Source organism: Belonocnema kinseyi, chromosome 2, assembly GCF_010883055.1.
Source record: "Belonocnema kinseyi isolate 2016_QV_RU_SX_M_011 chromosome 2, B_treatae_v1, whole genome shotgun sequence".
In the NCBI taxonomy this organism is placed as follows: Eukaryota; Metazoa; Arthropoda; class Insecta; order Hymenoptera; family Cynipidae; genus Belonocnema; species Belonocnema kinseyi.
In genome coordinates, this window is record NC_046658.1 from 69,173,106 (window position 1) to 69,188,560 (window position 15,455).

At 27.9% G+C, this 15,455-nt stretch overlaps 1 protein-coding gene across 1 annotated transcript in view; it reads left to right on the forward strand.

Moving 5' to 3' along the window:
* Window positions 1-12,852, forward strand: part of LOC117168238 (putative metabolite transport protein HI_1104) — a 39,844-nt gene extending 26,992 nt beyond the window's left edge. The window contains exons 2-10 of the mRNA XM_033353727.1: window positions 2,603-2,714; window positions 3,194-3,317; window positions 4,582-4,734; window positions 5,315-5,425; window positions 5,875-6,037; window positions 6,145-6,343; window positions 8,232-8,510; window positions 10,879-11,076; window positions 11,923-12,852. Coding sequence (XP_033209618.1) covers window positions 2,609-2,714; window positions 3,194-3,317; window positions 4,582-4,734; window positions 5,315-5,425; window positions 5,875-6,037; window positions 6,145-6,343; window positions 8,232-8,510; window positions 10,879-11,076; window positions 11,923-12,104 — 1,515 coding nt within the window. The 5' untranslated portion in view covers window positions 2,603-2,608 and the 3' untranslated portion in view covers window positions 12,105-12,852. The remainder of the gene's footprint in view (window positions 1-2,602; window positions 2,715-3,193; window positions 3,318-4,581; window positions 4,735-5,314; window positions 5,426-5,874; window positions 6,038-6,144; window positions 6,344-8,231; window positions 8,511-10,878; window positions 11,077-11,922) is intronic.
* The last annotated feature ends 2,603 nt before the right edge of the window (window positions 12,853-15,455 follow it).

Below are 15,455 nucleotides of genomic sequence, written 5' to 3' on the forward strand. Positions count from 1 at the left end.
AGTAATTTTTGGTAGTTAATGACAGAATGAACGAATGTTAAGATAAATATTTTTTTTTTTATGATATTTGATAATTATTTAAACAATTTGTATTTATTGATACAATTCCTTCTTTTCGTAAATCGTGAAATGTTATTATTTGTAGATACTAATGATGTAGTTAATGAATGTTAAGAGTGATTCTTTTTGTGAAAGGTAGTTTGCAATTATTTTAACAGTTGCTTCTTTCCACAGGAAAGATCTCTTACAATATGTCTCTTATTAATCAGTATTTTCTTATCTCAACGAAATTGATATAAAAAAATAACTATCTGTAACCGCAACTAACAGGAGGAAATTTTTTTAAACTATTTGAAATTAGATAAAAAATACTCGGAATCTTGTCCCGAATTGAATAAAAATGATTCATGTTGAAAAAATTCGGAAAAACTCCTAGCTCAGCATGAATTTCTTAAGAGGCGACTAAACTTTAATTTACAAAAAGTTAACAAGTAATTATTTTTTTTCGAAAACTGAGCTTTTCCCATTTAAACCCCTTTGTTAATTTCATTTTCCGCAAAAGGAACAAATTGGAGGATGGAGGGGGGAAGGGGGGGGGGGTGAATCAACAAAAATTAAAAGTCGAAGTTTACATTTTATTGTAGTAAAAATTAAAGCATATATATTTTTAAAGTGTAAATTGATTGTTTATCATAGAGAAAAATTTCCCAACATTTTTTATCATTACATATGTACCATATCACCATATTGCATCCATAATTTTAAATTATATGATAAGGAATATTGACAACCATTTTGCATTTGTGGTCGCCATATTGGGTCTGCCATTTTTAACTTTGTAATTTAACACCAGATTTGGAATAAACGACTTCGAAAACCCCCATAGAAGGATCAGTGGAGTTTTGTTCAGTTTTTTTGTGTTTTTGCCCACTGTGCTTTAGGAACAGAAGTTCTTTGAAAAGTTAAAAAATTAACAAGACTGAACAAATTTTATTTAAAAATTTAAAGTTGGGAACTAAAAATTACAATGACAGCCTGAATACCTTATAGCCGTTAATTGTGTATAGCTAATTTTTATACATTGTGGAATATGAAAACAATATAATTTTTCTGGTAGCGATTATTCCGAAACTTCATAATAAATATTACGTAGTGGTGGATCAAATGTATCAGTTCACCATCATCATCGAGGAATAAGTCTTCATTCACTTCCATTATTATTAATTGACTCGGAACCAATCCATTGATAGTAGTGAGGCTGCTAAGCTTTGTTATTCCACCTGGCTAGAATTGATTCGATATGCAGATTTATACCGTACAAAAAAAAATTATAAAAAAATTTACTTAGATATATTTTCAATCTGGAAAAATATTTGTGGTAAAGAAAGTAAAAAGTTCTTATTTCCTTGTAATTGGAAACTGATAATGACCATTAGGTATCATTCATACGTTTATATAAGTAATGAGTGAGAAAATTGACTTGCTGTGCAAAAAAAAAAGATATTCACTTAGAAGTAATAAAAACAAGACTCATATTAATAATTTTTTTCTTTGTATTTTTTTCTGAAAATTTTAATTAGATCTGAAGAATTTTCGCAAATATAATTCTGATATGATTTATAAATAAGAATTTAATATATTTTTAATAAAATTGGAAATGTTTCAGAAGTTATTAATAAATAGTCATAATAGGTCGAGAAATGATTCTGATTGATTAAATATTCATTTAAAGATATGTCAATCATCTTCTCAATTCAATTAACACCTATCAGTCTTAATTTAAAATTAATTAAACATTTTATGAAGAGTGTGTTTATTTAAAGAATTATTTGTATAAAAAATTATTCACGATAATGGAATAAGCATGGTATCATTATTAAATCCATACTATATATTTTCTCAATAATGATATAATTTTTTCGTTTTTTTCCTTTTCGTGTCATTTTTATAACTTTTATATGACTCAACAAAGTTAGTCTGATGGAATCTTTACAAATAAAGAAAATAAGCTAGATTAGCTTAGTTTTCATTTTTTAATCAATCAAGATTGTTTTTCGCGCAAGTGATTATTCACAACAGCAAAAAACTTTTTACAGCATCTAACAATGAAATATAACATAACAATGAGATCGACCACTGAAGATCGTCACGATAAATGATTTCAGTGCATATCGATGAGGCGAGGTCTCACAAACATAACGTTATATCTTTTATCCTGATTTAAAAAGTACCAACCAGGACCGATTTCGTATTTTAATTTCCGCAAAGTTTATAACATACAAACCGGAAAATCCTTGAATTTTAAAATCAGAATATAGATGAAGTTTTTAAATCGGGGGTGTGTTTGTGGAAAAGAGGTGTGTTTGTAGAAAAGAGGGAGATACTAGATCCAACGTTCATGATTCTTGAATATTTAAAATAAAGTGGTTTCATAATAACTGTATCTGACATAGGCTCATATTTTGCATTTCCATTAGATGATTTAAATATTATCTAAGATTCTAATCTCACGTGGGTATTTCCGCTTAATTTTTCCTTATATATTTTGTATATATGTCGTCATTAATTAATAGTGTATTATTTTGTTTGATTTTGTTTTCAGAACAAAATGTACAAGTCGGTGGCCCAAAAACTGCGATTTCTCTACAAACCCTACGCTTTAGCGATAGTTTCGATCGGATATGTTCTCGGCGAGTTGGGGCATTATTTAATTGGTGAGTATCTTTAATATTTTAATAATATTTAAAATGCGTTTTATAATGCATTTAAATTTATTTTTTATTTTCTTTAAAATAAATAAATTTCCTTTCAAAATCCGAGACATTTAAATCAAATGAAAATTATGATAAAATTTTAGCCTTAAATTTATATTAAAAAAGCTGCTGCACAATAGTAAGACAGAGATCGATCAAAACAAAAAAATAGAAAATGAAACTATTCTATTATATGTCTGATAAAGGTAAATTTTCCAAATAAGTACAATGAACTATGTACATATGCTAAAGATTTTTTACAATCGCTATTAAAAAAACATTTATCATAATTATAAACTCATTATCCTATAGTAGACTTATCTGCTAATGCATTCTGACTACTAGACAAATTATTACAGATGTTTTTTAAATGTTTACCTTCTTGTTCCTTAACTATAAAATAATAATCCTTCTTTGCAATAAATAATTTATGACGACAGGTGTTACAAGCAAGGCGACGGCAATGGATTTGCACTATGGTGATATATCCTGCCAGCTAAATTCCACAAATTTCTCGCTGATTGAACTTCCGGTTCAATGTGAAGCTGCAAACAATTCGGAATAGTAAGTATCAGCCTCGAAACGAATCAACGAGGTGGAAATGATTTCTTTTTGTTTTATATAATTCATTGACACAGAGACAAATCTTAAGACATTTTATGTGACCTTCCTTTTGGACAAGTTCATTGTTAAGAACAAAAGTTAAAAAAAAATTTGTAATCAAGATTCGACGCAACATATCCATCAGAGTGTAAAGACATTTTCTTCTGACACTAAACAGACTGTAATCGATCATGTCGATTATGTAAATAGTTTATTTACTTTGTGTTTAATTCGAAAATTAAAAGAACTTTTTGAATTTTCTTAAATTATTTTTTAATCAAAATCAATTTTCCCAAAATAAGAATTGTATTTTTTTCGTTTAAAGAAATTAGTCAGAAATCGGAAATTGTTTTGGTCAAAATCATTTTAGGTCAGACAGGTATGGGTACACTTCAAATCGTAGAATCTGTTGGCTACAAAATATGTTGTTTCTTAAAGAAAATAATGCGGCAAGCGTTTTTCGAATCTGAAAAAAAGGAGACATATCCTCCTATTTTGAAAACCCTACCGTTATATTTTTTCACTTTTTTGATAAATTTTTACACTTTTAAGAAAGACATTCTTTTAGATTTATGCGGGCCAAACAATTTCTCAAGAAAATTAAGCGACACGCGTTTTTCCAATTTGAGAAACAAGAAGGCTTATGCTACCATTTTAAAAACCCCACCTTTATATTCTTTTACTTTTTTGTTAAATTTTTACATTTATCAGGAAGACACCCTTTGGGTTTTGTGTAAAGAAAACAATTTTTGTGGCCACGAGAATATTTATTTGAAAATTTGAATTTTCGCATTTCACCTAGAAACAACGATAGATTCGACAAAATTCAAATAAAAAAGGTTTGCTTATTTTAAAAAGTACTACAAAAATACCTTTTCCTTTTTTATGATATTCTGCATCGTTCGCAACAAATATTAAAAAATTCACTTTTTCTACGAGCGAAAAAATTCAATTACAAGAATTATTGTGAAAATAATTATTTTTTGTAAGTTTTAAACTTGTCTTCATAAAAAAAACTGCTGATGATATTATTTTAATACTTAAAACCATAGAATTTAAACTAGCGGCGCCTAGTTTCCTCTAAAAAAAACTTATTTTGTCGCCAAGATATTTTATGATTTTAAGTGTATCTGACTGATTTAAAATAGATTCACTCTATTATAAATTTTAAATGTCAAAATTGGAAATGAAAAAGAGGATGAAATTAATGAAATAAATTTTTCAGTTGTGTGTCTCTCGAATTAAATGGAACGAATTACTGTGAATGGAGTTACAATGGACTCGGAATTGACTATCAAATTCTCGCTGGACCGAGTTTCATTGCGGTTTTCACAGTTGTCGGGGTTATTCTCGGTTTTGCAGCGGACAAGTACAATAGGCTAGTATTATAAAATGCCTTTAATTTCAGATATTAAAAACACTTTTTTCAAAAAAATATTCGTTAAAAATATTTAAAAATACCGTCAAATAGGATAATTTCGGACGTGTACGGTAAATTCGGACACCCCTACATTCCCTAAATTAATAGGATAAATTAATTAAAACTGTTGAAAGAATTTGGAATCAGTTCAAGCCATCCACCTTAAATAATTTAAACTATCAATTTAGGTATGTCCGAAATTATTCCGTTTTACGGTACTATTATTGGTGCTTTTCGTCCGTTCTAGAAACACAAAGAAAATATTTATCCAAAAGTTTGCAATATTAAAAAACGGTTTTAAATCAATCACACAATTAACAGACTATTCAACTTACATCATTCCAACAGTTGATCGATTTCAATTGACACGCTGTATTTTGAAATTAATTGTGAAAGATTTGATCCGTAATTTTTTCAGGCTCGGGTTTCTATATTTGAAAAATGGAATGTATTCTAATTGATTATTTTAAATCACAAAAAGTGGGTTTAATAATTAATATAGAAAATGAAAGAGTGAATGTATTTTTTTTACTTTTAGGGTGCGGCTGTTGGCAATTTGTACATTTGTATTCAGCATAGCAATTATCCTAATGGGTACAGTTAAAGAATACTGGCATCTCGTCCTCCTCCGAATGATCCTAGCCGCTGGGTATGAATTCTATTTTCTTAAAAATGTTACGACCAACACATAAAATTTGAACGTATTTTTTACTTTCCGACCTTGAGAAATTGAAATTGAAAATTTTATTTGCCTATCCAGATTTGTATAATTACCATCAAGCGTTTATAATTTATGATTGTCTCCGATCGTTCGTTAATGCATTTAGTACTTTTTATTCGCTCAGGTGAATTTTCATTCTTCTTTTTACCAACGCAATAAAAAAGCTATTAAGAATTTTAATTCTAGAGAGAATACTCGCTGTGCAATTTAAATTTAAAAAATATTCTAGGTTCTATCCATAACGCTTTGTAAGTGTTTGCACTCATAATGTTTATTTAAGTTAATTTTTTTTATTAATTTAATTAATTTATTTACATTTATTGTACGTTTTCTTTCAAGTTTATTGAAGTTTCTTACTGAAAAAATTTTTTTAACAGAGAGGCTGCTTGTAACCCTATGTCAACTGGTCTCATCTCCGATTGGTTTGATGAAGATCAACGAGGTCTGGTTATGTCAATTTTTAATTGGGGAATTTATGGAGGATATGGCATCGCTTTTCCAGTTGGTCGATACGTACCTGATATGAATGCATGGGGTCTAGTAAGCACCTATTCATTGAATTAGTTAATCTTAAAGTAATTAGTTAATTAATTAGTACCGTAAATAATAAATTTTAAAAGAGAGTCTATTAATTTTTATATTTTCAGGGATGGAGGGTATGTTACTTTGGGGCTGGAATTGTCGGAATAATTCTAGCTTTACTCACTGGATTTACATTAACAGAACCAGAGAGAAAAACAATAGGAGAGGAAGCAACAACTGATGGAAAAAAGGTTTCCATTTGGAAAGTCATTCTCCAACCACGTATTGTCCTTTTGTGCCTTGCAGCAAGCATCAGACATTGCGGTGAATTTTTCATTCATTTATTTCCCTTTTTTAATTTAATATTTAAAAATTAAAAATAATCGGTTTATCATTCCTTACCAAAAATATTTTCCAAAAAGTTGCTAATTCCAGGGAAAAGGCTATTGAAATTAAAACACATATTTTACATCATTTGTTGGCAATAGTTTTCTATCTATTACAACAGTTTTTATAAAATATTAGTATGTACATATAACCAAGATGGATTTTTCTATATTCATTTTGCACTATTTTTTTCACTCAATTTGGTTAAGATGCAAGATAAAAATTATACTTAATATTAATTGATATGAACTTGATGACTTGAATTCGAGGAAGTTCAACTGAATTCCACTGTATTAAAGAAAATGAGAATTAATAGTAGTGCAATAGTATTCTTTCAACTGAATTCAATGCACCTACTTAAATTCTCTTGATTTTCCTGTGAGAAATTCTCCTTGCATTCAGTTGATTAAGTCTCCTTTGTTTCTATAGAATTTATCTCACTTTGTTGTGAAATCAGTGTAAAAATATATGTGTGAATTCAATGATATTCACATTTCATTCATTTGAATTCCCTTGAAATTATTTGTGATGATTTTCCTTGTATTCACTTGAATGATTCAATTCATCTTAAATAAATAGAATTCTCTTTGACTCTCTTGAAATGACATGACCTCCTAGAATTCCAAGTGAATTCTCATTACATTCTATATAAAAAATGTTGCCCACTTCCTATATTTGAACCAGTGAGAAATGAGTAAATCAAATCAGGATGAAGCACATCAGCCAGAGGTATTTTCTGAAAAAAACTTTTCTAGATGTTCGAAATTTTATCTAAACATTTTCTTGTGTCTTTTGTGTTTCTGAAAAAAATGAAAAAAAAAAGATTTTAAAAAAATAGGTTTTTCAAATGAAGCAGTGGTTTATCAATAAAAAACTCAGGAGATAAGTAGTACATATCTACTTCATATCTATTTCATATCTGCATACGTACATATACATAGATATCTATCATCTATTTCTAAAAGAAATTTAAGTGGAGTTTTTGAGAAAATCCATTTTTATCTTTTTGGAAAACAGCTGTCATTTTGTCATTTTTCAAATAATTTTCAAAGTTTTGCACGTAGAGAATAAAAAAATATGAACATTCAGAACATTCAAAATTCAGAACATATTACATTTTACAAAATGTCTGTCAATTTTTTAAAATTCGCAGGTAATCTTCGAATGATTGTAACAAGTTTTTAAAAAATAATTATCAAACTATGAAATATATGTTCTTTCATTTTCACCATACAATAATATATTCAAATACCAAATCACTTTTGATTCTTTAAGCTGGACCACGTAAAGTTTGAATTCACTTGAATTCGCTTTATTTCGATTAAATTCATCTTGTTTAAATTGAATTTTTCTTGATTTCGCACTGATTCTCCTGGAGTTTCTTGATCATCTACAATTACAAAGAATTTTAAGTGAATTTTATGGCAAATTATTTCTAAAGCTTCGTTAATTGAAAAAAATCAGTAGCAATTTTAATAGATTAATCAGAATACATCAAATAAATTCAACGGTTTTTTTAGTGGATTTCACTTTTACTCTTTGGCTTGAATTAAGTTCAATTTTATTCAACTGAATGCAATAGACTTGATGGTGTAATTAATCACAATGAATTCATCGTTAATTCTATTTATAATTTAAACATAAATGTTTACAATAAATTTGAGGTGAATTTAAAGGAATTTAACGGAATTCTGAAATATATTATCAGTTGCATTCAAGCAGTTAAAGTTAAACCCTAGAATTTAAATAATTAAGAATTTGCAGATTAATATATATTTTTCTAAATTAATGCATAATTTATTCTGTTCCGCAATTCTTTTTTCAGGTGGTATGTGCTTCGCCTACAACTGCGATTTGTACTACAGGGATTATTTTCCCGATTACGATCTTGGATGGTGGCTTTTTGCCGTAACAATCGTGGTTGGTAGTATTGGTGTGGTGGTAGGTGGAGTCATAAGTGATAAATTCGTGGCAAAAATGGGTATCAGGTCGAGAGTTGCTGTTCTGGCAATTAGTCAATTGATAGCTACACCCTTTGCTTTTGGATCCGTCTACTTTAGCCCTCTTGGGGCTATGATCACTCTTGGAGTTTCATATTTCTTCGGTAAGAAAAAATTATTTTATTCAACTCTATAATAACTATTCTAATCAGGGTGACCGAAAAACTTAATTTTCAAAATTCCCTCATTTTTCCTTTACTCATTTTGAATATTTTCTGAACATTCATACTTAAAAACCGAAATGATAATCCTGTAATATTTTAAATATAGAACCATTTATAAATGGAATAAAACAACTTTAAATATAAAGGGTTTAGGGGGATTAGTATGTGAAAATTGACTCCTCGCGTATCAAGCCTATATTGGTACCATAAAATGGCACATATGTGAATCAACAACCCTGGAAAGTCAACCTTAAAATTTAATTTTTTGGGAGTTATGGATCAGGGAGGAAGATACTGTAATAAAGGAATATTTCTCTTAAAGGGATAAGCCAATATTGATAAACAAAATATATGTTATAAAGGCCAGTAAAAATAATAAAATAAAGAAAAAGTTAACAAAATTCTGTCTAAAAATACGAATATAAGTTTTTTTATTTCATTATTGATATTTTAGAAAATATTATGTCAAATATTATTGTCAAAAATCTGTTTGAGATAATAAGGGAAAACGCTTAGTAAGATGAGCATATAAACGTTGCACCCGTATTGGATTAAAATTAATTAATTAATTAACAAAATATATGTTGCGAAAACTTCATGAGACAAATTTAAAGAAAAATGGAAAAGAAATTCTGACAAAAAAAAATTTTATTTGGAAATTTTGTGAATGATTTCAGTATCATTAAAGTGAATTTAAAGGCATTGGAGAGAAACAATAAGAATTGGAGCATGAAATTCATAAAACCTCATGGTAAATTTAAAAAAAAGTGAATTGAAAACAATGAAAAAATATAGAAAAATTAATTGAATTTAGTAAGTTTTAAATGAGCATAGAAAAGTTCAAACCAATTAAAAAGAATTTGATAAGTGCCTAAGAATTCAAAGTGAGTTTAAAAACGTTCAGAATTAATTAGATAAAAACTAATAAAGAAAGTCAAAAAATCCGTTGAATTGAGTAGAAGTGAGTTTTATAAAACATCATTTTCGCACATCTTCAAAATGTCATTTTTAACATTCTTTGTGAAGGAGTTTTTTGTTAGTTCCATGATGCCTTCGCATAGAATTGATTTTCATAATTTAAACAGCAGATTTTTTAAGGAAGTCACTTTTTTGACAACCGCATAAAAAAATTTAAATTCGTTAAAATGATAAAAATGCTTGGAAATCCCTCGAAGTTCTTTTAATCTTTTTAAAATGAAAATTGAAATATTTTAGGGTACGTTAAAATATTTCAAATTATTTGAAATACCTTCAAATGATTGAAATCAATACAAAATTCATTAGAATCTTTTAAAACTCGCTTTTAAAAGAGTTATTAGTGTGGAAGAAATTGTTTTTCTGAGGTTCTCTTACCTTAAATTTCTGAACTCTTAGTTTTCCCAGACGTAAAAAGGAAATTCTATGTTCTTCTTCGAAATTAAAATTACCAAAAATATTGTTAATCCTTGGAAATTCCTTGATATCTTTTGAATTACCTTAAAATATTTTGAAATATCTAGAAACTTCTTAAAGTTCTTAAAGATTCGTTGGAAGTTTTACAAGTTTTAAATAATCTTTTAAAATGGCTTAAAATGTTTCAAATCGTTTGAAATTTTTGAAATCCCTTGGAACCGCATAAAGCTTTATAGAATTCATTAAAATTTACAAAAATACGTTAAAATCTATCAATCATTTGAAATCCCTTCAAATTATTGGTATCTATTCAAAATTTGTTAAAATCTTTTAAATTTGCTTCTAAAATAATTATTAGTCTGGAAGATGTCATTTTTCTGAGGTTCTCTTACAATAATTTATGTGCTCTAAGTTTTCTCAGACGTAAAACGGAAATTCTATTCTTCTTCGGATTTAAAATATCTTAAAATGTTTTCAATACTTTGAAGTTCCTTAATATCTTTTGAATTCCCTTTAAAGCTTTTGAAATCTCTTAAAACTTTTTAAAATGCACTTGAAAATTCCTTGGCAGTTTAGAGAATATCCTAAAATATTAAAAATACATTGAAATATTTCAAAAGAATTAAAAATAAATCGGAAATAGGTATATATACCAGAATCCCATAGCGGTTACGCCATGGATAATTTTTTGAAAGAAAAGTGACTAAAATGATCTTTTCATTTAAAAAAGTGACTATAGTGATTTATCGTAAAAAAAGAACAAAGAATTGATTTGAAAAAAGTTACTTTTCTCTGACAAACAAAATTTTCTGATTTTTTAAATCGGCTAACTAAACTTGATTGTTTAATTAGAATAAATATCCTATTTTTAATTCTTGGTAAGAATCATTTGATAATTCTTATCTTTATGTTACAGCCGAAATGTGGTTTGGAATCGTCTTTGCAATTCTCGTAGAAATTGTACCTCTTAGTGTAAGATCCACAACAGTTGGAATTTTCCTATTTGTTATGAACAATGTGGGAGGTAATTTGCCAATATTGGTTGAGCCTACAAGGAAAGTAATTGGATTCAGGGAATCTCTTTACATTTACTACGCTGGCTTCTACGGCATCAGTAAGTCAATTTTCTCCTTCTTTCCTATGCCTTATTTTTTATGAAAAAGGTAAAGACATTGCTTGTTTTGAATTATCCTAAAAATATAAAGAGTCTTTTCTGTGATAAGGAAATAGAATAAGATGTTGCGAAAGGGAGGTTGCTGGTTAGAAATATCAGAGTTGTTATTATGTTAATATAAGCGATTTTCTTGAAATTGGAAGACATAATAGTGTTAGGTAGGAAATGTACAGAGATGAATGCAAATGAAACGTGAGGAAGAAAATTTATTAATTTGTTTTTGTGTTTGACAATACTTAAGCAATTACAGCGGCAAAATTGTTTATTTCAACGATTCGATTTTTTATATTTGAAAGAATCTCTTAAATTAAGTTGTTTATACATTTTCAAATTATGACAATTTTTGGTTGCTAATACCATTCTAATAATAAATTACCAGGATTTGATGCAAAATAATTGAATTTGTTTAAGTGACTTGTTTATAATGTTCAAATACAATTTTTAATAGAATATTTGGGCTTTTAAAGCCTGTCTTCAACAGTTCTGATTACCAATGACTTTATTTAAGATATTCATTCAGAAATAAGAAATCATTTCGTTCAAAAATAAACAATTGCAAAAAGTCATTTTTGGACGACTGTGGTCTATTGTGCAACTATAAGAGGCTACAATGCTAAACAAATTCTAAGGAGCAATTTGCATATGAAGAAGTACCAAAAAAAATACAAGCTCAAAACAAAAACTTAAAACCAAACATTTTTCGACATTTTTTACTTAAAATTTTGAAGTTTTTTCGGCTTTATTTTTTATTGTGAAATTAATTAACACTTTAACATTTTAATCAAGGTTCAGTGATGTTCCTCTTCACCATGTTTTTAATGGATGGTCCTGTGAAGGAGGACAAGACAACAGAAGCAGGATCAGGACACGATAACAGAACCTACATGGATGATGAAGGTCGTTCCTCAACTTTGGAACTACCAAGATTACCTGCCAGGACACAGGAGTTTGATGACTCCAGGTTATAAATTAAAATCAGAGTCCACTTCCAAAGAAAATCCCTGTGATGTCCAGAAGTCAGGAGAAAATAAGACAATATTTTCAACATTCGACTGCTGAACGAAAAATAATATATAATAATAAAAAAGTCCGAAAGGGTTCGCAGAATTCATTGAAGCAGGACCACGTACCGAAAAATATATCTCGCTGCCAAAAGATTCTGAAGAGTTCGAAGCTATATTTTAAATTTGACTTCGAAATCCGGAGGCAACAAATAATGAGAATTTTTTGTCTATGAGTTGAATCTGAATTCATTTTTACTCCTTTATGATTCAAATCGATATATTTTTATTCGAAGAAGCTCAAGATTTTCAATCTATACTCTTAAATTGAGCAATATTTTTTGTATTCTGATGAAAAGTATTATATTAAAAAATAAGTTTAGAATAATTATTCCTGGCGTTATTTTAAATTGAGAGAAAAATTGAATGATTAGCCGAAAGAGAGTCAAGTGATGTCAACGTAACTCTGCAAAAGTTTTAGGGTTTCAAAATGACAAATGTTCTCTTGGTTAAAAAGCCCGGTCGGTTTCCTCTGAACTCTTGCCAAGATAAAAATCTTACTCGTTTCAATCGAAAAGTTTTTATCCTCATAAAGCAAACTGGGCGTTCTTAATCTTCATCTACATCCTTTGTAATTTTATTTTCTTTGAATTTCCTCCTACAAATCTGTATATATTTTTAGATGTTATTTAATTAACTTTAGTTTTTGAGGAAATAAAGAGATTTATTGTCAGACAAATCTGAGTTTTTATATTTTCTTCCTTCTAATTGATTTATTGAAATGTCAAGTTTTGAAAAAGGTCGATTATGGATGGGCATTCCAGTCGGTGTTTCCTTCATTCTTCAGTGGTTCATGAAAAAAAAACTCATTCGCGTAGGTTCATTCATAAATTTAGAGATTTCATGAGTTTTTGTGTTTCGTATCGATCATGCTAAGCTTGTTTATACGATAACGATCACTTCCAGGAAAGTTAGACACCAAGCAGTCTGATAGCCTATATTGTAATCATCCAACTGTTCTATGATTCGACACCGATACCAGTTGGAGTTTGAAACAAACTTGTTTGGCAAAGTGCCAAAATCTCAAGTGGTAGCATTTCTTGTGGTTTACACCCGAAACGGAACTTTTTTCGATTAGTCGGCCAAATGCCAAGTTCAAGCTTTCAAATACAGAAATAGAAACATAAATATAAATTCGAGGAAAGGCTGGTTCCATAATCTAAGTTTTTTAAATTACAAAATGAAATTAATGTTAGTACCCTTGAAATGAATTTCAATAAAAACGAGATTGCTATTTAATTTTAAAAATAGTTCTAAATGAAGTATGTTTGCACTGCATATTTCGAAGAAACTAAAATAAATTAAAAATAAACTAACACTTACAGAAAAGAATTACGGGTCTCACAGTCCCTGTGGAATAAAATATAGAGATCAAATGGTACTTTTTGTCACGCTCAAAGGATAAGAAATTCAGGATAAATTCATAAGAGTTCAAAAATATTCAAGTTAAATGTAAAAAATTTAAATGAATAGGAAAAAATGATAAAAATAAACAAAACTTCCACTGATTTCCGTAAAATTTGAATGAATCTAGAGGAATTTAAGGTAAACGAGAAAAATTCGGTGCAATTTGAAAAACAAGTGAATTCAAAACAATTCAAAAATATGACAACATTGATTGAATTAAGTTTAAAATGAGTAGAAAATTCAAAATAATTTAATGGAATGCCTAAGATTTAAGGTGACTTTTAAAGACTTGAAGATGAATTAAACAAAAACTTTTTTCAAATCAATTGAATGGAGTAGAATTGTGTGAATTTAGAAAAATTCAAAAGAATTTGAAATAATTCAGGACAAATCAATAAGAATTTAGAAAGAATTCTAAATAATTTCCAAAAAATATTTGAAAATCTCTTGAAATCTTTAAAACCCTACGAAATCTCTCACGTCTTGTAAATAAATTCTTCAAAACCCATTAAATTTTCTAAAACACTGTCAAACTACATGATAACTGATGTCACTACTTGAAATCCTGGAAAATGTATTAAAATACTTTGAGTGTTTTTAAAATTTGTTCAAATATCCTAAAAATGTGTAGGTCCTATGAAATAATTCGATATCTTCGAAAAATCTAGGAAATTCTTTACAATCGTAAGCAAATCTGTTCAAATTTTGTACAATTATTAAACCCCTTGGAAATCCCTTAAAATTGTTTAAATTTCTTGAAAATGCCTTGGAATCTCTTAAAATATCCAAAAATATTTCAGTGTTTAAAATCTCTTTAAACATTTGAAATAAATAAACAAATTCTGGGAATTGTTTTAAATTTCTCAAAATATTTTAAATCCTTTTATATCTTTTGTAGTCCTTTGACACTTTTTAAAGCTCTTAAAAATGCCTGGGAATCTTTCACAACAGCTCAAATATTTCAATTCCTTTGTTATCCCATTAAATTATTGAAATCAAATAAAAAATTCTTTGTAATCTTTTAAAATAACCTAGAATATTTTAAATCATTCAAAATCTTGCTAAATTTTTCTAAATTTCAAAAATACATTTAAAAAATAAAAAAATCCATTGAAAGAAGTAGAATTGAGAATTCCAAAGAATTTATGATAAAATAATAAGAATTCAGGATAAATTCCAAATCTTTTAAAATCTTTAAAACCCTCCTAAACACCTCACATCTCGGGAATAAATTCTCTGAAATCCACTAAGATATTAGAGAATCTCGTGAAATTCGACGATATTTTCTGAAATCCTAGAAATTATATTGAGAGCTTTAAAACACTATAAAATCATATAAATTCTCTAAAATCCTGTTAAATATTTTAAAATATAATAAAACCTTATAGGCTCTATAAAATCGTACCATATCTTCGGAAATTCTAGAAAATTCTTTATCCTAAAATATTTCAAAAATTTTGAAATCCCTTGATCAAATTAATAAAATTAATGAATAAATTCTAGTGAAGTCTTAAAATTCCGCATAATATTTCAAATTTAAATCGCATGAAATGGCTCAGAAGTTTTAAAAATATCCTAAAATCTTTTCTAAAAAAAAAACCTTTAACTTATTGAAATCTATTAAAAATTTATCGGAATCTTTCAAAACAATCTAAAATATTTAAAAAGAATTCAAGACAATTCAGAAATAGGTATAGACCTGAATTGAATAATTATTAACAGTTCATTTATTGAAAGAAAAGTGATTAATGTAATATTTTTATTTTAAAAAATGACTAAAAAGTGATTTTAGAAAGAAAAGTAATTAATGTGACTGCAGCAGCCCTGATTCTTTTTGAGTTACTTCTTACA